Raw genomic sequence first — 26,547 nt, 5'->3', positions numbered from 1 at the left:
GCGCAGGGCCGCGCTTAGTAACCTGATGTTTACCCTGGTTACCAGTGTAAATGTAAAAAAAAAAAAAAAAAAACACTACATACTTACATTCCGGTGTCTGTCGCGTCCCCTGGCGTTCTGCTTACCTGCACTGTCAGCGCCGGCTGGCCGTAAAGCAGAGCACAGCGGTGACGCAGCACATGGCAGAATGGGGGCACAGGATGGCAGCAGCACATGACCGAACGGTCGCAGGATGGGAGCAGCACATGACAGAACAGGGGCGCAGGATGGGAGCAGCACATGTCATGTGCTGCTCCCATCCTGCGCCACCGTTCTTTAATTTGCTGCTCCCATCCATATGCCCCATACGCTGCTCCATAAAGGTTTATGGCCCCAATAAAATGCTCCATAGTATATGCCCCGTACACTGCTCCATAAAGGTTGATGGCCCCCATAAGATTCTCCATAGTATATGCCCCCGTACACTGCTCCATAAAGGTTTATGGCCCCCATAAGATGCTCCATAGTGTATGCCCCATACGCTGTTCCATAAAGGTTTATGGCCCCCATAAGATGCTCCATGGTATATGCCCCCGTACACTGCTCCATTATGGTTTATGGCCCCCATAAGATGCTACATAGTATATGCCCCGTACGTTGTTCCATAAAGGTTTATGGCCGCCATAAGATGCTCCATACTATATGCCCCTGTACACTGCTCCATTATGGTTTATGGCCCCCATAAGATGCTACATAGTGTATGCCCCGTACGTTGTTCCATAAAGGTTTATGGCCCCCATAAGATGCTCCATACTATATGCCCCTGTACACTGCTCCATTATGGTTTATGGCCCCATAAGATGCTCCATTATGGTTTATGGCCCCATAAAATGTTCCATTGTATATGCCCCGTATGCTGCTGCAATATATAAAAAAAAACAAAAAAAAAAACCATACTCACCTATGGTTGCTGGGCGCCGAGTGCTGGGGGGCCTGAGCAGGCGGGGACACCGGCGCGCTGTGGGGGTCAGGTGCCGGTATCGCCGTCAGCTCACGCCCCCCAGCACTTACTATATTCACCTGGCCCCGTTCCACCGCTGCGCGCTGCCATCTTCCCGGTCCTCTGGCTGTGACTGGTCAGTCAGAGGGCGGCGCCGGCGCGCATTAAGCGCGTCATCGCGCTCTCTGAACTGAAGGTCACAGGCCGAGGACCGGGAAGATGGCGGCGCGCAGAGGTGGAACGGGGCCAGGTGAATATAGCTCATACTTGCCCTCCTGGCGGTCCCTGCTTCTCTGTTGGAGATCGCGGTGTGCGTTCAGTGTTTACGCATACCGCGATCTCCTGGGAGCGTCACTCTGTGAGACCCAGACTGCGCCGGCGCTTGCGCAGTCTATAAAGGCTTCGGACAGAGTGACGCTCCCAGCGTTATATATATATGTCATTAGGTCTTTATGCCGCCGGCCATCCTGACCGGGAGCACTAGGCTAAACGGCTAAACTATCTAACTATGGAAAAGACAGCCAGACCTGAGTGGACTGACCAGCTTCAGGGGCACGTGAGTGGGCTAATCTAAGCCATACCACAATGCTCACCCCTCCCCCTACTTCCCTATCTACTGCTGGTATCTCTATGTATTCTAGGCAGAGCCTCCCATCCCCGCACCTGAAATAAAAAAATTCAGGAAAATTAAACGCCTGATATGTGCTGCTAAATTCCCGGGAAAATTGGCGGAAGCCACTATGCACGTCGTGCACATTTAAGATTGTGGGTGATGAACAGACTGCGTTATTAACAAGTATGAGAACAATGATTCGTCAGGCGGTTCAGGCATCCATCTCAAGCCCAGACAAGTCAGTCAGAACCGCAAACATCACCAAAAAGGCCAAGATAGTCTAGTCCTTCTTCCGAAGAAGAGAATTCAGAAGAATCAGACCAGGAAGGAACAGTCAAATCATTGGCCAGAGGGAAAAGATATCTCTTCTCGGCTGCAGATACTGATGAGCTTCTTCATGTAGTTCGTAACACCATGCAGTTACAGGACACGCCAGAGGAGACCTCGATCCAGGATGAAATGTTTGGCGGTTTACATGCTCAAGTCACAAAGGTTTTTCCAGTCAACAATCCTATTCGTTCCATGATTCTGGAAAAATGGCAGGAAGCGGAGAAGAGACTAGTTGTTCCTAGAGACTTCAGACTCCGTTTACCTTATAATCCAGAGGACATTAAAGTGTGGGATGAAGTTCCCAAGATTGATGTTCCATTGGCAAAGGTGGCAAAGAAGACCTCAATCCCGTTTGAAGACTCCTCCTTAAATTATCCAATGGATCGCAAAGCAGATGGACTGCCCAGGAGGACTTCAGAATCCTCGGCAGCAATAATACGGGCCAATATAGCTGCAACATCAGTAGCCCGGTCCATGCATTTATGGATAGACGATTTGGAGTAACATCTCAAAGCTAAGACTTCCAGAGATGTTGTTCGCAAATCTCTTCCGTTACTTAAACTCGCAACAGGCTTTATGGCGGAAGCTTCAGCAGAGTCTGTACGCTTCGCCGCCAGAAGCGAGTCTTTGTCCAATGCGGGCAGAAGGGCTATCTGGCTAAAGACTTGGTCAGGGGATATCCAATCAAAAAATAAACTTTGCGGAATCCCATTCTCAGGGAATAAAGTATTTGGGCCTATTCTAGATGACATTTTAGAAAAAGCCTCAGATAAAAAGAAGGGGTTCCCTCAGGAGAACACAAAAAAATTCCAGACCTTTCGTAGATCCCGACCTGGTCAGAAGACAGACTACAAAGGGAAATCGGGGAGGTGGTCTCATCCCAAGGGTGGAAAGGGTAGAGACTCCATCTTCCCAAGTACAGGTGCAGGAAAGCCAAATAAATGACATCAAGGTGGGAGGTCGGCTACAAAAATTTCTAGGGAGTTGGCAGAAAATATCCCAAAATCCTTGGATTATGCAGGTAATTGCTCAGGGGTACAAACTAGAGTTCTCCAACCGTCCCCCAGAAAGATTTGTAGTAACCAGACCCTGTCCTCTCTTAAACTTCCCTATGTGGACAAACATCGAGGAGTTGTTAGAGTTAGAGGCAATCATCCCGCTGCCCGTCTCGGAAAAAGGCAAGGGCCATTATTCTCACCTGTTCTCAATAAAAAAAACGCCTCTCATAGACAAAGACATGGTGTTGTGCGCCTTAGATCTAAGCAATGCATACTACCATGTCCCAATACACGCTTCCTACCAGAAGTTTCTGAGATTCGCCCTGATAAACAAGAAGTAATGTATCACTTCCAGTTCAGATGTCTCCCCTTCGGCCTTGCTTCAGCACCCAGAATTTTTACCAAACTAATGTTGGAGGTAGTAGCCTATCTAAGGAACCAAAATATTGCCGTAGTGCCATATCTGGACGACTTTCTGGTAATGGCAAGGTCGGAGAAACTTCTCAAGATAGACTGCAGCTCCACACTCTCCATTCTACAGGACCTGGGGTGGATTGTGAATTGGAAAAAATCATGCCTGGTCCCAAATTCCAGAACTAAATTTTTGGGGGTCATATTAGACTCCAACGCCAGAACATCTTTTTTACCAGAAGACAGACAGAAGGCCTTGATCAGGCACATACACCAATTCAGAAGGAGTACCCCCTCCATAAGAGAGGCAATGAGGATTCTGGGCAAAATGACGGCATGTATACCCTGTGTGAAGTGGAGCCAATTCCACTCGCGAGGGTTACAGAAAGATTTTGAAATCTTGGAACAGGAGACAGGACTCTCTGGACAAGAAGACGATTGTTTCTCCGTCAGGAAAGAAATCCCTAACCTGGTGGACCACACAGAAGAACCTAAAAGTGGGGGTTCCATGGGTCCTCGATCCCTGTGTCACTGTTACCACAGACGCCAGTCAATTCGGATGGGGCGGACATATAGAAAGGACATACTGCCAGGGAGAATGGAATCCCCAGATTGCCGCAAGGTCGTCAAATTTCAGGGAGCTGTATGCGATCTGGAAGGTGCTATACCACGCCCAGTCACAGGTCAAAGACAGACATGTAAGAATACTGTCTGACAATGTGACAGCAGTGGCATTTCTCAGACACCAAGGAGGTCCGAAATATCCACCGCTGCAATACTTAGCAGACCAGATCTTCAGATGGGCGGAAAAGTCTGTCAAATCCATCTCGGCAGTTCACCTGGAAGGCGCCAAAAATCAAGTAGCAGACTTCTGGAGCAGAACGCCTGTACATCCAGGAGAATGGGAACCAAACCCAGATATATTCAGCAGTCTGTGCCAGCAGTGGGGAACACCTCAGGTGGATCTTTTTGCCACCAGGTCAAATGCAAAGACCAGGGCATTTTTCTCTCTCAATCCTCTAGATGGAGCCACCGGAGTAGACGCCTTGTCTCAGTATTGGGGAGAAGGTCTCCTGTACGCATTTCTGCCTCTTCCTCTGATACCGAAGACACTCAGGAAGATACGAGATGAGAGAGCAACCGTAATCCTGGTGGTTCCTTTTTGGCCAAAAAGGAGCTGGTTCTCTCTACTATCCAGAATGTCAACAGAGAGACCAATCTTACTACCGAAAAGGCAAGACCTTGTACTTCAGGGGACGAGATCTGAATCTGAGCATGCGCCGCCCCCAGTGTCCATTTTCCCGGAGGCCACCGCATCGCAGGAATGGAGCTGCCGGTGCCTCCGGGCTTTAAGGAATTGGGAAAGGCCGGAGGAGCTCCGACTCTGCACGAAGATACGCCGCCCCACAGCACAGAGCCCTGACGCTGCACAAAAAGGAGCCATCTCCCCACACCACCCACGCGGCACAAAGAGGAGCAGCCGCCACCGCTCCCCGGCACAGAGAGCCCACGCTGCAGCTCCAATGAGGTAATGGGAGATACTCCACTCACACTTTCCTGTGAGACGCCCCCTCTTCGTCATCGGGACCACTCTCCCCCCAAAAGGCACAATAGTCACCGGCCCTATAAGACGACACATGGCATATAAGAAGACCCCCGACTTTTAAGAAGATTTTATATTTTAACTGGAAAAGTTGGGGGTGGTCATCTTATACGCTGGAAAATACGGTATATAGTACATGAAGGGGTTGTCATGCTGACACAGCCCCTTTTAAACCTAGGCCTCTTTCACACTTCCGTCTTTCAGCTCCTGTCACAATCCGTCGTTTTTTGCGAATGCAGGATCCAGCAAAAAAATTTGCAGGATCCTTCATTTTTTCCATAGACTTATATTAGCAACGGATTGTGACGGATGGCCATCCGTTTCATCTGTCGTACATTGGATCCGTCGGAAAATAGCGGTCCGTCGTGCGGAGAAAACGTTCAGAGGAACGTTTTTTCTGCACGTCGGAAAATCGGTCAGCGACTGGTCCTGCGCTGTCCGTCGTCGGCTATAGTGCAAGCCTATGGACGCAGGGTCCGTTGTTGACCGTCACACACAGGAATCCAGCAACCTATCACGTCTCTCTCTCTCTCTCTCTCTCTCGCACATGTACTCTTTGTACTTTGTTATTAAATTGTGAACGTGTAGGCAATTATTACATAAAAATGTACAAATTGCAACATTACTGCTTGTAAATGGGCCTTTAAGTAATTATGCATGTCCTCGGGGTAAGGCCTGACCGAACGGCCATGAAACTGTTGAATTCACAGGAGAAAATTAACAACTGCGCTTTGGTGATTGTTTACTGACTAGCAGTGATTGTTTAATAAGTGATCTCCAAACCGGAGAGGTTAATTACTGCTGCGGTTCCCGACTGAAACCTGGCCGCTCCATCTGACTCTGCCTAGTAAATGGCTGCTTGTGATGTTGGTATTAATGTACGAGTAAGATAGTGTGGAATAAATGGTATGTGATATTTATAGGGGGGTGGTATTTTTTGTCCTTTCTCATTCTCGGGTCCTCTACCACAGGCCTGGGAGTTTGGGGTTCTGTGCAGGATCTTGTTGTTCCCAGCATTGCTCTTTTCTGGACAGAGAGTTCAGATGTTGTAGCCATTTTCCCAACTGTTCCTGCTTGCATTTTGCATCTTGCCACTATGTGTTGGACGGTTTCTGAGGTTTCTTTGCATAGTCTGCACCTTGGGTCTTGTCTTGTGCGGTAGATTCCTGCTTCTATGGATCTGGTATTTGCTTGCTCTTGTGCCGCTACGATAGTGCCTCTGTGCTGTCTCGGAGTCCAGCCTTCTCCAGCCTTTGGTAGGATTTCTCCAAGTCAGCCACCTCCATTATCTTTCTATGGTACATCCCATGCAGCGGCTTGTCTTGCCATGGCGCTTCATGTTCCTGTTCTTCCTTCAAGATCTATTGTTGTAGTTGCTTTAGGCTTTCTCTCAGCATCTCATCTTTTGGTTCTATTTTTCTAATGTATTCCTGTATACTCCTTGTTTCAGTTGTGATGGTGGCTAGGATGCTTATCCCATGTTGGTCCCAATGCCTATTTGAGCTGGATTCATGTACTGGTTCATATGGTTCTGTAGCTTGGTGGCTATGATTCCGCCTGACAGGAGTTTCCATGTTGTTGTTGTAAGTCAGGTTATTGGGTGGTAGTTAGATGGAACTGTTCTTTTGCGAGGATCCTTCATGATCAGCAGTGTTCTTCCTTGTGTTAGCCAAGCTGGGTGGTGGCCTGCTTCTAGCAGTTGGTTAATCTGCTTTGCTTAGCTATCGTGTACCGCTGCTAATTTCTTTAGCCAGTAGGTGTGGATCATGTCTGGTCCAGGTGCTGTCCAACTCTTCATGTTCTTGACCCACTGTTGGATATCTGCTTCTGTAATAGTGACTGGTTTTTGTTCTAGGTCGTTGCTGTTTTTCATTTTCATATCACAGCATTGCACTGATATTGAGTGTTTTTCCTTCTCCCATATGTTCCTCTAGTATTGTTCAGTCTCTGCTGTTGGTGGAGTTTCTCGATTTGTACTGTTACTCTGTAGTTGGGAGTACACCTTGGATGGTTCTTTAGTAGTGATGAGCGAGTGTACTCATTGCTCAGGTTTTCCTGAGCATGCTCGGGTGGTCTGAGTATTTATGACTGCTCGGAGATTAAGTTTTCATCGCCTCAGCAGCATGATTTACAGCTATTAGCCAACTTGATTACATGTGGGGATTACCCAGCAACCAGGCAACCCCCACATGTACTCAGCCTGGCTAATAGCTGTAAATCATTCAGCTGCCATGATGAAAACTAAATCTCCGAACACTAACAAATACTCGGAGGTCACCCGAGCTTGTTTTCTCCGAACAACGAGTACACTCGCTCATCACTATTCTGTGGAAAACAAGGCATTTATCTTTTTCTGGAAAGCATGGCGCCATCTGTAGAGCGCTTGAGATGCTAGCGCCGTCTGTAGAGCGCAGGAGAGGCTGGGGCCATCTGTAGAGCGCTGGTGCGGGGCTGGAGACGTCTGTAGAGCGATGCAGTGTGGCTGGGGACGCTGGCGCCGGCCAGCTTTAGGATATATTCCTTCATTACATGCGTGTAGCATTCTGTATTGAATGCTGCATGCTCGTGCTTGCAATGTAACGGGCAATTAAAAGTCCCAAGCCCGGCAAAACGCCTCCTCCGGGCCAAGCACTGTGGTTTCCAGGAATCTGCCTGGGAGCCTCTGAAAAGGATATAGGGGCCGTCAATGTGCCAAAGGTACATGAAGTCATAGAGCAGAGTGTGTAAACTGGTAGGCTGCAGAGAAGCTTGTTTAAGGACAGTCCTGTAGTACAAATGAATATATACAGCAGAGAAAAACTGCATGGAGAGGGAGGGCTCCATTCTATGTGGGTGTAGGCTAAGGGTGGGCAATTAATTTTCCTCGGGCCACATGAGAGTCCATGACTGTTGTGGAGTGCCGAACTAATAGCTTGAAATTAATTCTACTCAATATTAATTTATTAATATTATATTAATATAATATATTAATTGTATCACTTAATATTGAGCACCATTAAGTTTGCTGACACCCCCTATATATATTTGAACCCCCCCACAGCCCCTTATATACAGCATGAGCCTCACACAGCCTACTACATATACGGCATGAGCCCCACACAGCCTCCCTATATATGGCATGAACCCCACACAGCCACTCTCTATACAGCATGAGCCCCACACAGCCTCCCTATATACAGCATTAGCCCTCACACAGCCTACCCATGTACAGCGTGAGCCCCACACAGCCTCCCTATATACGGCATTAGCCCCCACACAGCCTACCCATGTACAGCGTGAACCCCACACAGCCTCTCCATGTACAGCATGAGCCCCAGTTTCCCCATATACTGCATGAGGCCCCACACAGCCACCCCATAAACTGCATGAGCCGCACAAAGCCTTTTTATGTACAGCATGAGCCAGTCTCTCCACATACTGAATGAGGCCCCACACAGGCTCCCATATACTGCATGAGGCCCCTACAGCCTCCCCATGTATTGCATTAGAGTATATAGCCTCCCCGTGTGCAGCATGTCACCCCCATAGCCTCCCCGTGTGCAGCATGTCACCGCCATATCCTACTTGTGTGCTGCACGTCACACCCATAGAATCCCCATGTTCACCCCCATAGAATCCCCATGTTCACCCCCATAGATTCCCCATGTTCACCCCCATAGATTCCCCATGTTCACCCGCATAGAATCCCCATGTTCACCCCCATAGAATCCCCATGTTCACCCCCATAGAATCCCCATGTTCACCCCCATAGAATCCCCATGTTCACCCCCATAGAATCCCCATGTTCACCCCCATAGAATCCCCATGTTCACCCCCATAGAATCCCCATGTTCACCCCCATAGAATCCCCATGTTCACCCCCATAGAATCCCCATGTTCACCCCCATAGAATCCCCATGTTCACCCCCATAGAATCCCCATGTTCACCACCATAGAATCCCCATGTTCACCACCATAGAATCCCCATGTTCACCACCATAGAATGCCCATGTTCACCCCCATAGAATGCCCATGTTCACCCCCATAGAATGCCCATGTTCACCCCCATAGAATGCCCATGTTCACCCCCATAGAATGCCCATGTTCACCCCCATAGAATGCCCATGTTCACCCCCATAGAATGCCCATGTTCACCCCCATAGAATGCCCATGTTCACCCCATAGAATGCCCATGTTCACCCCCATAGAATGCCCATGTTCACCCCCATAGAATGCCCATGTTCACCCCCATAGAATGCCCATGTTCACCCCCATAGCCTACCCGTGTGCTACATGTCACCCCCATAGAATCCCCACGTTCACCCCCATAGAATCCCCACGTTCACCCCCATAGAATCCCCACGTTCACCCCCATACCTCCCAGTGTGCAGCATGTCACCCCCATAGAATGCCCATGTTCACCCCCATAGAATGCCCATGTTCACCCCCATAGAATGCCCATGTTCACCCCCATAGCCTACCCATGTGCTGCATGTCACCCCCATAGAATGCCCTTGTTCACCCCATAGCCTACCCGTGTGCTGCATGTCACCCCCATAGAATGCCCACGTTCACCCCCATAGAATGCCCTCGTTCACCCCCATAGAATGCCCTCGTTCACCCCCATAGAATGCCCTCGTTCACCCCCATAGAATGCCCACGTTCACCCCCATACCCTACCCGTGTGCTGCATGTCACCCCCCATAGAATGCCCACGTTCACCCCCATAGAATGCCCACGTTCACCCCCATAGAATGCCCACGTTCACCCCCATAGAATGCCCACGTTCACCCCCATAGAATGCCCACGTTCACCCCCATAGAATGCCCACGTTCACCCCCATAGCCTACCCGTGTGCTGCTTGTCACCCCCATAGAATGCCCATGTTCACCCCCATAGAATGCCCATGTTCACCCCCATGAAAAAAAAAATATCACCACATTCTCACCTCAGTCCCGTTCCCAGGTGCCCTGCTTCTGTTGCTGTCTCCGGCGGTACACAGCTGGCACGATGACATGACGTCAACGCGTCAGCTGTTTCACACGCTGATTGGTGGAGGAAGTGGCCTGAGGCGGTACCTCCACCAATGCTGACTGCAGGATACAGCGAGCGGGCGGGCTGGTACGGTGCAGCCTGCGGACCTCAGGTTTTCAGCCCCATGGCTGTCTCGGTCCATGGGCCAGACTGAAACAGCCAGAGGGCCGGATGTGGCCTGCGGGCCACACTTTGCCCCGGTCTGGTGTAGACTTATGTCAGCAGCTTAGTGGCAGATTTTGCTAAGTAACATTCCCGAAAAGTAAATGTCCACAGCGCTAAATAAAAAAAAAAAAAAAAAAATCTGGTGTGGTAGATTATAACAATTAAAAAAAATTATCACTTAGTTTTGTAGGAAAATTGGAAGTCTTTTTATTCCTACATGCAAAATACCCGAGCAATGTTTCAACCTATGTAAAAGTTTAATGAAGAAATTTTCTGTAGGACAAAACATTGCTTGGGTATTGTGAGCAGAGTAATAAGACTTTTTAGCTTTTCTCTGACACCCCTACAGCGCTGTCACTTTTTTCTTCTTCATTGTGCTACGTGGCCCGTCACCATTACCAGGCCTGATCTGTGAGTGAGAATGCTTGATCTTTGCAAGGTAGCATAACTGAAAAGATTGGTTCCATGACATAAAAGCTGGGCTTAATTTGAGTGCGAAATTCCAGAGTCTTGGAAAAGTTTTGTTGTTCCGAATGGATGTTGCTGAATGTCCCAATGTATCCCTGTATACTATGACTTCATGTGACAGATGGGCACAGCCATGGTAACCAGGTCAGTTACAACGTCTCAGGAAGAATTAGAGGAATACGTTTTTTTTGTTGTAGCTTTTAAAAGGCTTCTTCCCATCTTCACAGATGGATATTGTTGGATGGTGCTCGTTAAAATAAGAGCATTTCCAATTTACTGTTTATTAAAATTTGCAGACAATAATTTGAGACAAAAACACATTTTTTTTTCTGTTGACAGCTCATTGCCTAGGGGACCGACCACCACTGCTGTGTAGCTTGTAAGCACTGGGTTTAGGATATATAAGTGGGCTTCAGTGATCCCAGCCAGCTTCCAAACAGTCCTTACAAGCTCAGTAGCAAAGAGTTTGCAAGTGCTGCACATTTTTTGCTGTCTAGCAGTGGTGGTCTGTCTCCAAGGAAACTAACTGTAAACAAAAGAAAAGTTAATTATTTCAAGAATGTGTGATCATTTTAATAAAGGGTAAATTGCAAAATTAGTATTAATTTATCAACACTATCCGACAATACTCAGTTTGAGGATGGGAATAATCCTTTAATTCTTAAACTATAGTAGTAATAATTCTAGATTTTGCTTTGAAAGGAAATGTTATTTCAGTCCATGTGCAGAGCAGAGCGCACAGGGATGGCACCCTGACCGTTGTGCTAGGACACATGAGCGCTCTTCCACACGCACTGCAGCATGGGCTCGTTTTATATTCTGCTGAATGGCACTTAGCCACTGTACCCATCTGGGAGGCAGACGAGTGCGCTGAGCAGAACACATCTGCAGTTTGTCCATGAATTGTTCTGTTCAGCTGAATGTAGTCTAATTGTAGAAGAAAGAAAATCTCTTCCCGTTCCGTTTGCATCATTCCAGCAGGTCACTGCAAAAAAAGGCAAAAAGGTCAAGTTTGATCTGCTCATAAAGTCTTAAAAGACCGGGGTATGGAAGTGTTAATCCACCTGGCAAACTTCTGACTACCTAGGGAAAAGGAACGCTGGCTCTGCCGCCTCTCACTTGCGGCAGCATCTGGAAACTTCAGTGCGTGCAGGGCCAATGTATTCCGACTCCATGTCCAAAATACACAGCAAGCGCTCCAGTTTAGAATAAGACAAATACAATAAACCCTTTGAATTCGGCATAACCCCCTGTGATCCTAAGGGAAATTATTCGCATTAATGACACATTGTGTAAGCCGCCAGCTCTGCCCAAATCCCTCATTTCCCACACAGATGCACCTTTCATTTTATTAAAGTAATGAATTTGATCGTGTGACCCTTCTCCAGCTATTCTGTCCCGATCATTTCATATTGGGAAAATTGCAGTACGTTAATCATTCATCATCTCTGCTCATACCCAAGTAGAAGAGTGCAGCGATGCTTCCGGTGATTATGCTCGCGGGCCGCTTCTCGTGGCAGAGGCGTTTTGTCATATTTTGACACATAGCTGTGTTCTACGCCTGTTGCTGAACCATTCATGTCACCTGTAGCTACTAATTTGCTGTAAGCATTTGCTAAAGTAAAAATACCCGTCATCGGGAACCTTTCACGTTGCCATTTATTATTGTTATTCGGCATTTTAAAGTTCACCCGCTCCTTCCTCCCCGCTAGAAGCCTCTTACCCAGTTGTACTGAAGTAACATTAGTGCAGTCTATTTTTACCAGTGACCTGTAGCGGAGCCGAATAATGACTTGAAGCACAAGCAGAAAGCACTTTGATGCCTACAAGGCTTTCAAAATTGTGTTCTGCTCGAGTCTCCAGTTCTCCTGTTCTGCGTACATTTCCCGTTACCGAATTAGATCAGCCTGCTAAAAATTTAAATTTATGTACACATTTAATTCAGCGATGGTGATTATTAAATAAAATATGATTTGGGGGGAAGAGATTAGCATTTTATGCCCTATATGAGCTTTGTCACCCAATTATAAGAACATTACATAGGAGAGATGTGGATTGTGTACGAAAATCTTACAGGATCTAACGGTCCTAAGTTTAGCGCCTCTGCTTCTGTAGCACCAACATATTCTGCCATGCTTTACAGAAATTCCCGACCAGTATGTCTTTAGGATTTAGGAGGAAAATAAAGCATTGTAAACACAAGGAGAACATACAAACTCCATTCAGAGGCTCTCCTTAGTGAGATCTGAACCCAGGACACCAGCGTTACAAGACAACAATGATACTGGACCTGAATAAAAGGATAAAGAGTGTTGGACGGTGAGAATTGGGAGACCCTTATTAGATGGACTAGATGGTGGCCCGATTTTAACGCATCGGGTGTTCTAAAATATGTATTTATGTATGTATATAGCAGCCACATAGTATATAGCACAGGCCACGTAGTATATAGCAAATACTACGTGGCCTTTGCTATATACTGTGTGGCTGCTATATACATACATACATACATATTGTAGAATACCCGATGCGTTAATACAGGCCACGCAGTATATAACAGTGGCCACGCAGTATATAACACAGCCCAAACAGTATATAACACAGCCCACATGCTATATAACACAACCCACGCAGTATATAGCAGCCACGCAGTATTTAACACAGGCGACGTAGTATATAACACAGGTCACGCAGTATATAACACAGGGCACGTAGTATATAGCACCACCCACACAGTATATCACACAGCCCACGCAGTATATAGCAGCCACGCAGTATATAACACAGGTGATGCAGTATATAACACAGCCCACGTAACATATAACGCAGGGCACGTAGTATATAGCACAGCCCACGGAGTATATAACACAGCCCACGTACTATATTATTATTATTTATTTATATAGCACCATTGATTCCATGGTGCTGTACATGAGAAGGGGTTACATACAAGTTACAAAGGGTGTTACAAAGTTATATAACACAACCCACGCAGTATATAGCAGCCATGCAGTATATAACACAGGCGACATAGTATATAACACAGGTCACGCAGTATATAACACAGGGCACATAGTATATAGCACAGCCCATGGAGTATATAACACTACCCATGTAGTATATAGCAGCCACGCGGTATATAACACTCCCCAGGCAGTATTTAGCAGTGTGGGCTCCATATCCCTGTTAAAAAAAATAGTTAAAATAAAAAATAGTTATATACTCACCCCCTGGGATCCAGCGAAACTCTGGCGATGCGCGTGTGCCGGCCGCCATCTTCCATTCCCAGGATGCATTGCGAAATTACCCAGATGACTTAGCAGTCTCGCGAGACCGCTAAGTCTTCTGGGTAATTTCGCAATGCATCTCTGGGAATGAAAGATGGCGGCCGGCGAGAGCGCATCGTCGGACGACGGAAGGTGAGAATAGCAGGTTTTGTGTTTTTTTTTTATTTTATTTTATTTTTTTTAACATTACATCTTTTGCATAGGCAGCATCAATAGTAAAAAAGCTGGGGACACACAGGGTTAATAGCAGCGGTAACGGAATGCGGTACCCGCGGGCCATTACCGCTGGCATTAACCATGTGTGAGCGGTGACTGGAGGGGATTACGGAGCGGGCACTGACTGCAGGGGAGTAGGGGAGGGACTAATCGGACTGTGCCCGTCGCTGATTGGTCGCGGCAGCCATGACAGGCAGCTGCCGAGACCAATCAGCGACACGGGATTTCCGTTACGGAAGTTGCCGACAAAGACGGAAGTACCCCTTAGACAAACCCTGTAAGGTATCGGTATCTGTTCCATACGAAGGAGTACAAGAGGCTCATGACTGCCCTATCATGGCTTCTTGCCAATCCTGAGCAAGAATGTCATGCATAGATTTACATATTCTAGGGGGGTAATACACAATAGTGTTATGTTCACACTAGTCGTTTTTTTTTTCTGCAGCAAAACCTGCTCTCTTGGCAGGAAAAAAGCAGGTTTTTTTATTGCATTTTTTTGTTGGTTTTTCCTGCGTTTTTGTCATTCTACATTTCTCTTTTGCGTGCTGATAAAAGTTATTGCAACAACAAAAAAAAACGCTCATTCTATTTAATCAGGTTTTGGCACAAAAAACGCTGCAAAGCCTCATACCCGCGTTTTTTTTTTTTTTTTTTGTTTGGATATTCAGCATTTTTTTTGACCACCCATTACTTTCAATGGGTGAAAAACGCTAAAAAAAGTGACATGCTCCATGAAAAGCACAAAATACTGATGACAAAAAAAAAAGTGTGCATGAGATTTCTGAAATATCATAGACTTTGCTAATACTGTAAAACACAGCTGAAAATTTTGCATAAAAATCGCATAACAAAAGCTAGAAAAAAAGCCTAGTGTGAATATAGCCTTAGTCTACTATGATAAAACCATCTTGCCAATTTATCCATTTTTTTTTTTTTTTGTTCTTTTTAGTGTTGCAGTATCTAAGTTTTTTTTTAACGTTTAGTTTAATAACTAAACCAAAAATGTACTGTATATTTTCCTGTTGTCTGAATTCGGAATTTTTTAAAACTGTATTTGTTCACATGATACCAGCCAGTCCGTATTCCCATACAACCTATCCCTTCTATACACTGTATGGCCGCCTATTGTAAGTGGACACCTACAGCAACTATTACACTTCTATGAGCTTGTCTGTGGAGATCGCATGGCTGTGTGCTTGATGGTGTGCAGCGGCTATGGCTGAAACACCCAATATTAATAACCAAGCGGGTCCTCGTACTTTTATGTATCCACCTAACATATATATATATCAGAGGGCATCCTTTCTGTTGACACTCCGCTTGGTGTAAAAATGCATTTTAAGGCTACAAAGAGGTAAATAGATTTATTTTACTGCTTATTGTTGTTACTAATATATTACAATAGTGGCGCCATTTACTCTGACCTCCGGATAATGGTGTTATTGGTACAGCCATATATAATTAATATGTAGTCTGCTTTAAATGATCTTAATTGGGTGGAGAAGAGGTGAGTAGATCATCCCCTTACCGATTACTGTGGCGTTGGCATATTACACTGACCTTGATGCTCATAGCCGTATTATCAACATTGATAAGATGATTACGGGCTCATTAGTGATATGACAAGTAGAGGATATTGTCCGCCCTGCCTTTATCTGCACGTCATATAGGAATCTCTATTACCTGAGCACACATGGCTGCTGTAAAGCAGATATCCGGCTGTGTGAAGAGACTTTCAATGTAATATTAACCTCTTCAAGGCTGTCAGGTTTACCCTGTAGCAGGCGGCTCAGCCAGCATGTTCCCAAGCCGGTATGTGCATGATGATTATAAGCCAGTGGTGAGACTCTGGCTACCCCAACATGAAGAAAAATCTATGCACCTTGTCCGTAACTTGCTGTCTCTGACTGATTGGCTGTGAATATTCTAGAAATGAGATTTTGCTGTAAAACTTTTCTTTTAAAAATGGCCAAATCCTAGATAAGCCGCAGTTGCATGTGTCTTGCATTGACGTCTATGGCCATTAGGTTGCGTGCGAGCATCATCTGACAATCCAACATATCTAGAACCATTTCTGACTTTTGCAGGTGAAAGTATGACGACATAGCGAATCATTAGCTGCGATATCACTATGCAATTTCAGCGTCCCCATGTAGTCCGAGCCTGAGGCCGTAAACAGACCAGGGTATAGTATCAGATGTGAGATGCTGATGACCCTCAGCTCGTGCTCAGCTGCGGGGGTGAGCCAAGTGTCAGTGCTCTGTGCTCCGATGCTCTTGCATGAGAGACTCACGGCACAAGTGTGGAGGAGACGGAGAAATACATTTCTCCATCTCCTCCATGGCCCGACTCAGCGTATATCGAACTGCACTGGGATGACGTCAAAGAGCAGTCCGATGTTTCACTCGCACCCATAGGCCTCTTTCACACTTCCGTCTTTTTAGATCTGTCACAATCCGTCGATTTTTGAGAATGCAGGATCCTGCAAAAAATTTTTCCCATAGACTTGTATTAGCGACGGATTGTGACGGATGGCCATCCGTTTCATCCGTCGTGCACTGGATCCGTCGTAAAATAGCGGTCCGTCGTGCAGAGAAAACGTTCATTGTAACGTTTTTTCTGCACGTCGGAAAATCGGTCAGCGACTCATCCTGCGCTGGCCGTCATCAGCTGCAATGGAAGCCTATGGACGCAGGATCCGTCGCTGACCGTCACACACAGGAATCCAGCGACGGATCCAGTTTTTCCCTTCTGAGCATGCCCGGAAGGATTTTCAAGTCTGTTTCTGTCTCTCTCTCTCGCTCTCTCTCATTTCAAAGGATCCATCGCACACGTTTTTCACTATTTTCATGCCGTCCGTCGATACGTCATTTCACTGCACGTCGACGGAAACCAAAAAACGCAAGTGTGAAAGTAGCCTTAAGGTACCTTCACACATAATGATTTCGTTAACGATATCGTTGCTTTTTGTGACGTAGCAACGATATTGTTAACGAAATCGTTATGCGTGACAGCGACCAACGATCAGGCCCCTGCTGGGAGATCGTTGGTCGCTGGGAATGATCAGGACCTTTTTTTTTGGTCGCTGATCACCCGCTGACATCGCTGAATCGGTGTGTGTGACGCCGATCCAGCGATGTCTTCACTGGTAACCAGGGTAAATATCGGGTTACTAAGCGCAGGGCCGCGCTTAGTAACCCGATGTTTACCCTGGTTACCATTGTAAAAGTTAAAAAAAACCAAAACAGTACATACTTACATTCCGGTGTCTGTCCCCTGGCATCAGCTTCCCTGCACTGTCAGCGCCGGCCGGCCGTAAAGCAGAGCACAGCGGTGACGTCACCGCTGTGCTCTGCTTTATGGCCAGCAGGCGCTGACACAGTGCAGGGAAGCTGACGCAGGGGGACAGACACCGGAATGTAAGTATGTACTGGTTTTTTTTTTTTTTTAACTTTTACAATGGTAACCAGGGTAAACATCGGGTTACTAAGCGCGGCCCTGCGCTTAGTAACCCGATGTTTACCCTGGTTACCCGGGGACTTCGGCATCGTTGGTCGCTGGAGAGCTGTCTGTGTGACAGCTCTCCAGCGACCAAACGGCGACGCTGCAGCGATCGGCATTGTTGTCTATATCGCTGCAGCGTCGCTAAATGTGACGGTACCTTTAGACTTGTATGGGGGTATGTGAGCCGAGTCTCTCTTCCAATCTCAGCATGCTGCCATTGTTCTCTCATACCGAATCGGCAATAGAAAATATAATCCTAGGTTTGAGCTGTCCCATAGAGTAAAGGTACCTTCACACATAACGATATTGTTAACGATATCGTTGCTTTTTGTGACGTAGCAACGATATCGTTAATGAAATCGTTATGTGTGACAGCGACCAACGATCAGGCCCCTGTTGGGAGATCGTTGGTCGCTGAATAAAGTCCAGAACTTTATTTCGTCGCTGGACTCCTGCTGACATCGCTGGATCGGCGTGTGTGACACTTATCCAGCGATGTCTTCACTGGTAACCAGGGTAAACATCGGGTAACTAGGCGCAGGGCCGCGCTTAGTAACCCGATGTTTACCCTGGTTACCATCCTAAAAGTAAAAAAAAACAAACACTAGATACTTGCCTACAGCCGTCTGTCCTCCAGCACTGTGCTCTGCACTCCTCCTGTACTGGCTGTGAGCGTCGGTCAGCCGGAAAGCAGAGCGGTGACGTCACCGCTCTGCTTTCCGGCCGCTGTGCTCACAGCCAGTACAGGAGGAGTGCAGAGCACAGTGCTGGAGGACAGACGGCTGTAGGTAAGTATCTAGTGTTTGTTTTTTTTTACTTTTAGGATGGTAACCAGGGTAAACATCGGGTTACTAAGCGCGGCCCTGCGCTTAGTTACCCGATGTTTACCCTGGTTACCGGCATCGTTGGTCGCTGGAGAGCGGTCTGTGTGACCTGCAGTACCTATATGACTGAAAGCTCAAGGGTCTGGAGGAAATTAACTTTATTCCTCTGGGAGCCTCAGTGCTGGAGCATAGTTCAGCTGCAGTTCACTACACACTGAACGGTGACATAAGCCGCACCTGCAGTACCTATATGACTGAAAGCTCAAGGGTCTGGAGGAAATTAACTTTATTCCTCTGGGAGCCTCAGTGCTGGGGCATAGTTCAGCTGCAGTTCACTTTGCAATGAGCTGTGACAATAGCTGCACTTGCCATACCTATATGACTGAAAGCCCGAGGCTGCCGGGAGGAATAATGTTCATTTTCTGCTAGTATCTACACTTTCAGTGCCCGTGCTGGGCATCTTCAGAATGTCACACATCTGCAGGTTAATATCAGTTATTCACATAACCGGTTCACCTCTGCTTATATTTTTTTCCCACTGGCTTAATGAATCTAAAATAAAAAAATGAAGCAACTTGATATAATTTTGTAACTGCGGCTTCTATACAGATGAGCAGAAAATCCTGAGCAATCTACTCGGACAGGAACGCTCACTTCTGCCTGTCCTTTACTTCATGGTCATCTACCCATTGTTGACATACAGTAGAGGGCCGGTGGATGGAAATATAACTTCAAGATCAGGCTGTAGAGAGTTTTCTTTCTCTGATTGAGAATTTCATTAAATTGACATCACTTTTTTTTTTTTTTTCTGTCCGAAGTTTAGAGACTAAACATTTCTTTTGTGTGTGTGATAACAGGCTGGCACTTTTCTTTTCTATGGCTCCATTTTCAGCTTTGCAGTACAGATTGGGTCATGATAAGTAGAGTCGCCTCTATCATTAGGGGTGGGTGAGTCAGTGATCACTCCAATGTACTGCTAGAGGCTTACATAAGGCAGGATATTAATAGTATGCATTAATTACGTAAAATGCTCTGCAGGCTTATAACCTGAAGGATGGAGACTGGGGAACAATTGCATATCTGAAAACCCCATAATTGTAGCCTGTAAGTATATGAACACAATTGACTTTTTTTTTTAAGCATTTTGGAGGAATTCTTTTCCAGAAGCATTGTTTTCTCCCCTCTTGTTGGATTGTGCCTAGTGTGGAGCATTATGTCAAGAGAAGCTCCAAAGAAGTAACATGCACATTCTTTGTTTCCCACATGTTTTACAGCCTGAAGCAGGAAAAAACCCTCTGAAAACATTGAGCAAAGTGTTTTGAACCAACTTTTCAGGCTTTTTTTGGAGCTGAACTGAACTGAAAAACTTAGTGTGCATGTTCCCTTAAAATTCAAACCAGGAATACATAATAAACGGCGGATACCAGTTTTTGGCTTCAAAAACTGTCTAAAAAACTGAACGCTTGAATGTGAGTCACCTGGTTGGTCCACGTGCACATGTTGAGTATTTGATGAGTTTTTTTTACCTCAGCATTTGTAAGCCAAAAGCAGAAGTGGGACAATCAGAAGAAAAGTATAATAGAAACACGTCACCAGTTCTGTGTTTCTCACCCACTCCTGATTTAGGCTTACAAATACTGAGGTAAAAAACTCACCAAATGCTCAACGTATGCACGTGGCCTTATGGTTCCTTCATTTGTAGGTGCAGATTTGATGAGTAATAGGCCATTCTAGGTGGTGACTGGTGGGCCTCGTAGTGAGTAGTGATGAGCGAGTGTACTCGTTGCTCGAGTGACCTCCGAGTATTTATCACTGCTCGGAGATTTAGTTTTCATTGCCTCATCTGAATGATTTACAGCTACTAGCCTGCTTGATTACATGTGGGGATTCCCTAGCAACCAGGCAACCCCCACATGTACTCAGCCCTGGCTACTAGCTGTAGATCATAGAAGATCGGAGGAAACAGGAGTATTTAGGGTTAAAAAATAGTAAGCTTTATTACAATAACATATTAAGTCATACAAATATATTCCAAAAAGTGATACTAAAACCGGATGATGTGCCAGATCAATAGCGCCACCTATGCCCCAATAGTACATAATAGTGAGAGGTAAAGGGGAAAGTATGTTCCAAATTTAAAAAAGAAAAAAAAAAAATCTGTTCTGACCAAGTGGTCAAAAATGTACAACTATGCAGCAGGAACAACACTCACCAAAGGATAGATGGGGGAAGTGGCACCAAGGGGCGCTCTTGGATGCGATCTAGTGCCACTTCCCCCATCTATCCTTTGGTGAGTGTTGTTCCTGCTGCATAGTTGCACATTTTTGACCACTTCGTCCGAACATAGATATTTTTTTTTTTTTTTGGAACATACTTTCCCCTTTACCTCTCACTATGTATTATGTACTATTGGGGCATAGGTGGCGCCATTGATCTGGCACATCATCCGGTTTTAGTATCACTTTTTGGAATATATTGATATGACTTGATATGTTTTTGTAATAAAGCTTACTATTTTTTTAACCCTAAATACTCCTGTTTCCTCCGATCTTCTATGTTTATATGGAGTGGGGTAACTTTGTTCGATATGGCATAACTGTACGCAATATCTAAAGCATTATGTGGTTGTCTGGTACCCTGTTTATACTAGCTGTAGATCATTCAGCTGCCGCGATGAAAACTAAATCTCCGAGCAGTCATAAATACTCGGAGGTCACTCGAGCAACGAGTACACTCGCTCATCACTAGTACTGAGTCTTCATGTATTGGCACGTATCCTCACTTATTCACCAGCCCAGCAATGAGGCTGATGCTGCACACTCTGTCATGTCTCTGCTGAAAATTGTGTCTTTCTTTTTGTAAAGGCGGTTATAGGAGATTTGGAGCTAAATACCTACATTACCATCAACATTTGCTTTATGCTAATGCTTTTGCATAATCTCCTTTTTAGTCATTCAGCTGCTGGGAAAGTAATGCAGTGAATTTCCGCAGACTTTTCTTTATAAAATGAGGGAACTTTTTTTCTGTTAGGCTGTAAGACTGACCTGAATGAGGCAGAATTTTGGCTCAAATTGTGTCAAAAAGTGACGAACATGCCTTGTACCCCATTTATTATGCCTTTTAGACACATTTGCATGTGCTTTACAAAAGGGCATGGCTTTACAGCAACAGGTCATTTGTTAAAAAATGACTCTGTTGCTCCAACATTATGCCAAAATGTTACCATTGATCATTAACTAAGTAATAAGTGGTATAAAGATAGACAAAGGCAGCTAGATATGCACCAAGTTCATCATCAGCATAAGTCACTGTGATAAATTTCATGAATTTTAGGATGTCTACACTTTGCGATGCCTAAAAATGAGACCAGATAATAAATCTGCCCCATTGTGTGGTTAGGAAAGAAAAAAGTTGTGATATATTTGTGTAATAATTATTATAGCTATCTTACCGGTTGTCAGCGTCTGTATGGTTTTATTAAGCCTAGGTTAAATTGACTCTTACCGCTCACAATTTCCTAATCATGGTAGTTGTTTGAGGCTATGTGTATGCACACGTTGCGGATTTTATGCGTTTTTGCCATGAAAACATGGTGAAAACGCATACACAACCCATTGAATTCAATGGGATTCCGCAATGCTGTGCTAATGCTGCATATTTTTTCACGGCGGAATGGCATTGTGGAAAAATATGCAGCATGCTCATTCTTTGTGAGGAATCGCGGCGATTCCGCACACATAGGAATGCATTGATCCGCTTACTTCCCGCATGTGGCTATGCCCACCATACTCAAAGTAAACGGATCATGTGCGGATGGTACCTGGGGTGGAGGAGAGGAGATTCTCCTCCAGGCCCTAAAAAAAGAAATAAAATAAAAAATAGTTATATACTCACTTTCTAGCGGCCCCCAGGTCCAGCCCAGGCCTTAGCGATGCTCTCAGCAGCTCCCGTTAGTGATGCTTTGTGACAATGACCGGTGATAACGTAGCGGTCTGGCGTGTTGCTACGTCATCTGGGGTCATTGTCACGAGGCATCGCTGGGAACAGGAGTTGCCGGGAGCATCACGAGGATCGGGAAGGCTGTGAGAGACGCCGGAAGGTGAGAATATCACCGTTGTTTTTTTTTTTTTTATTATTTTTAACATTATATCTTTTTACTATTGATGCTGCATAGGCAGCATCAATAGTAAAAAGTTGGTCACACTTGTCAAACACTATGTTTGACAAGTGTGACTAACCCGTCTATCAGTTTTCCAAGCGATGCTACAAAACGCTTGCAAAACGCTAGTGTTTAGCGGGAAAACGCATGCCAATTCTGCATGCGTATTTCCCGCGGCAGGGAGTTGCATAATTGCCGCAGACATTTCCTCGGCAATTCAGCAACAGCCTAAGAGATGATGTTTCTCATTGTGCAGAGTGGCAAGCCAAGCCTGGCATGTCAGTGAGGAGACTTATTAGCCATTCATGCTCCTCTGGGAAATTAAACAAGCAAATTGCCTCTTCAGAGAGGAAGAGGACGTGAACTCTAGCGCCACCTATGGAAGCAGCAATCCTAAGTCAATATTGACTCTTCAACGCGCCTTTCAATATGACATGAGATAAAAGCCAAACCAGAATCTCAATTTGCAGACACGGTGTTTCGGGTACTGCCCCTCATCATTATAGAGTATGGGATCTGATTTGGCTAGTTCAGAGGATCTGGACCCCAGGTCTAAGGGTTAACATTTCTCCTTTGTGGAGAGTGGGGAGCCAAGCCTGGCATGTCAGAGTAAAGAGACTTGTAAGACATGCATGCTCCTTTGGGAAATTAAATATGCACATTGTCTCTTCAGAGAATAAGAGGACTAGCACTGTGACAAAACAAGAAAAAAAATAAAAAAAAGACTTGTGAATGTACCCAATGATTACGGTACTTTAACACTTGTTGGTGGTAGTAAATACTGAGCTGCATTGTCACACACCCTTTCATTATGGAAATGTTACTCCTGATGTTTTATATCTATAGATTCCGATTCTTTGCCCTGATCACATTGCACTACATGGCCCTAACTGGCCTATAATTACTAATGATTGGTAAAAGTGAAGCCTTTGAAAACAATGACTAAATGTGTCCTCTATTCTCTGCCATTTATTGGGCTAGGAAGAAGAATATCCACCTAGAGATGACTTCAGTGATGCCGACCAGCTGAGAGTTGGAAACGATGGGATCTTTATGTTGGCTTTCTTTAGTAAGTCTGTTCCTATTTCTTTTCCCAATGAACTTAATGTGTACTAGTACCACCAGGCGTATAAGAAGAAATCTGTCTTTAGTGCGGGATAATTGTTTTTCTTAACCATTTGGCTACAAAATTCCAGTATGTCCCATATACAACACCACAGACTTTTGACCCTTTTTGACAAAATGTTAAACACCTCATGGGACAACATACTGTGGATCGTCTCTCCATTGCGTAATATGTAAGCTAACAATGAACATCGGTCAAAAGTTTGTGTTTTTCTTTTTTTCTCCAAAAGTTTGGGTAGAACTTCGAAAAGTTGCAGAACAAACCCTTCACTTCGATGAGCGTGATGATGGATTGTGTAAGTCCACGAGACAAGGTGTTCACGGCTCCAGTTCAGGCAAATTCTGCAGAGACTAATTCAAAGCCAATGCCTAGGAAAAAATGAAGACTTGACCCAGGACACAAGGGGGTGAACTCAATGGATCCCTCAAAAATGTAATTTTAATGGGTAAACATACTTTTACAAGTTTAAAATATAAAAAGCACAAGGTGCCTCAGATAGGGACACAAAATGAGCCTTTAAAAAAAAAAGTATGAGTGGTAGATAATGTAGAATATATCCGATAAGGAAGGGGGGAAGTGTAGAGAGACTGTTTAGGCTATGTGCACACGTCAGGATTTTTTGCAGAAATTTCCTGAACAAAACCGGACATTTTCTGCAAGAAATCCGCATGCGTTTTTGTCGCGTTTTTTGTGCGTTTTTTTCCCCAGAGCTTCCCAATGCATTAAATAGCGGCAAAAACGCGAAAAATCCGCAAAATTAATGAACATGCTGCATTTTTTTCACGGAAAAAACGCATCATGTGCACAAAAATTGCAGAATGCATTGAAAATGATGGGATGCTTTAAGCGTTTTTCTGCCGAAAAAACACGAAAAAATCCTGAACGTATGCACATAGCCTCAAAAAGAAAAAAACAAAAGAAAACCCATGTGCATAATGCTATTACCTCAATAATAGTGCCACGTACAATACAATCACACACATGAATAATAATAATTGGAGAGAAGAGGAATACCTTATTATGTTCTAGCTTCTACATTTGTAGAACAGGCCCAGTGACCCTGAACCCCCGACATGCGTTTCGCCCAGCTTGATCCCAGACGTCTCTTGTCCCTGTCTGTGAGGCACCTTGTGCGTTTAATATTTTAATCATGTAATGCAATTTTTATCAACAAAATTACATTTTTGAGAGGTCCATTGAGTTCAGTTCTTTATCCTGTGTCACATCTTCATTTTTTTCCTAGGCATTTGATTTATTCTCATTGAAGTTCTATCCTGTCCCTTATATTGCAGTTAAAAGACCGTTCGGTGAGCCCCCCTTTGTCTAGTGCACAACTCGCCATATTGTCTCATCATAGAAATTTTGATAACCACCAATACTAAAATCACGGACAAATTCCAGTTGATGACCCTACATTGCCGCCCATCACTCAAAGTATTATGCCCTCACAGTGTATTGGCCCTCTGCGCAGTGTATTGGCCCTTACATAGCCCTCCACATTATAAAAGTGCCTGCACAGTATTATTTACCCCACACAACCCTCCAAATAGTATAATGGCCCTCACATAACCCTTGACATTGTGTATAATGGCTCCCCACATAGCCCTGTACAAACAGAATAATGGACCATGTGTAGCCCTGCAAACTGTGTAATGGCCCACACATAGCCCTGCCAACTGTATAATGACCCCCTCTTAGCTCTCCAAATAGTATAATGGCCCCCATGTACACCTGCAAACTTTTAAGGCCTTCACACAGCTCTCCAAACAGTATAATGGCCCCATTTGATTTAAAAAATAAATAAAAACTCGCCTGTCCTTGATCACCTGCTGCTTTTGCCTCTGTATCATGGTCTCTGAAGTTCTGCAGAGCGGGCAAGATGTAGTGATGTCATCGCACCTCCTACACTGAGACCCCAGGGCTCAGACACATGGGGAGAATGATAGGACTGAGCAGACGGATCCCTCTTCCATCATTGCCTTCTACTGCATCGACATTCAGGATACTGATGCAGTCGAAACTGAGATGCCAGGCGGGGAGAGGGGCATTAACCCCACCCCCTCTCATGGACCCATTAGCGGTCAGATGGCTTGCTACTTTCAGCTGGAATGCTATGCCCGTCTTCAGTCCAGAATGCATGTAATCAGATAATGCTCCCCGCTTTACCTTTCCTGTTATACAATATAGAAGGCCTGAAGTTGTATGCTAGTCATATACTATAAATACTGCCTCAAAAACTGGAATTTATTATCATTTCTGCATTTCCTTTTATTGCCGCTTGTATACAGATTTAATTTCATAGTTATTTAAATTACAATAAAAATGGGATTTCAAATTCCCAGCCGTATTCTATATACTGGTCGGTAATCTCCCTCTAGTGGCACGCTTGTGCACTACAAGCTTTATTTACACTGTCCAATTCGTGAAGGAGTGTTCCTAAGGGCGCTCATCTCCCAATAACCAGGCAGTGAAATCTGGCTGCCAGTCACCTGATGAACTAGCAAATTGCTCATTTGTCACTTAAAAATCATTTTCTGTAGCACATCGTGTTGTGTAAATAGGACGTGTACTGCCGAGATCAATGAAAGTCTAAACGCACAGAATACGGTAATCTATCACTGATCGTGCACATTGGAAATGTGGTCTGCTTGTCTGCACAGGAGATGCAAATAAGTAGATGGTCGGTTGTCCTTTAGTGCTAGGGTTACATACCACATATATCACGCAAAACATTTTTATCAATAGCATTTTGGCTTAAATACAACATTTTTCTTTGGGGGGGGGGTTATTTTTACTGCTTTTTTTTCTGGCTAGTGCAGTGACTGAAAATCTATTGTTCTTACACTTCAAT

General features: G+C 45.1%; 1 protein-coding gene across 3 annotated transcripts in view; it reads left to right on the top strand.

The window, feature by feature from the left end:
• Positions 1–26,547, top strand: part of NDFIP2 (Nedd4 family interacting protein 2) — a 148,838-nt gene that overhangs the window by 55,622 nt on the left and 66,669 nt on the right. For all 3 annotated transcript variants that reach the window (XM_069758065.1, XM_069758064.1, XM_069758066.1), the window contains one exon: positions 23,552–23,639. In XM_069758065.1, the coding sequence (XP_069614166.1) occupies positions 23,552–23,639 (88 nt within the window). The remainder of the gene's footprint in view (positions 1–23,551; positions 23,640–26,547) is intronic.

Source organism: Ranitomeya imitator, chromosome 3 (genome assembly GCF_032444005.1).
Source record: "Ranitomeya imitator isolate aRanImi1 chromosome 3, aRanImi1.pri, whole genome shotgun sequence".
NCBI classification, from domain to species: Eukaryota; Metazoa; Chordata; class Amphibia; order Anura; family Dendrobatidae; genus Ranitomeya; species Ranitomeya imitator.
The sequence above is the reverse complement of the archived record's forward strand: the minus strand, read 5'-3'. Positions and strand labels throughout refer to the sequence as shown.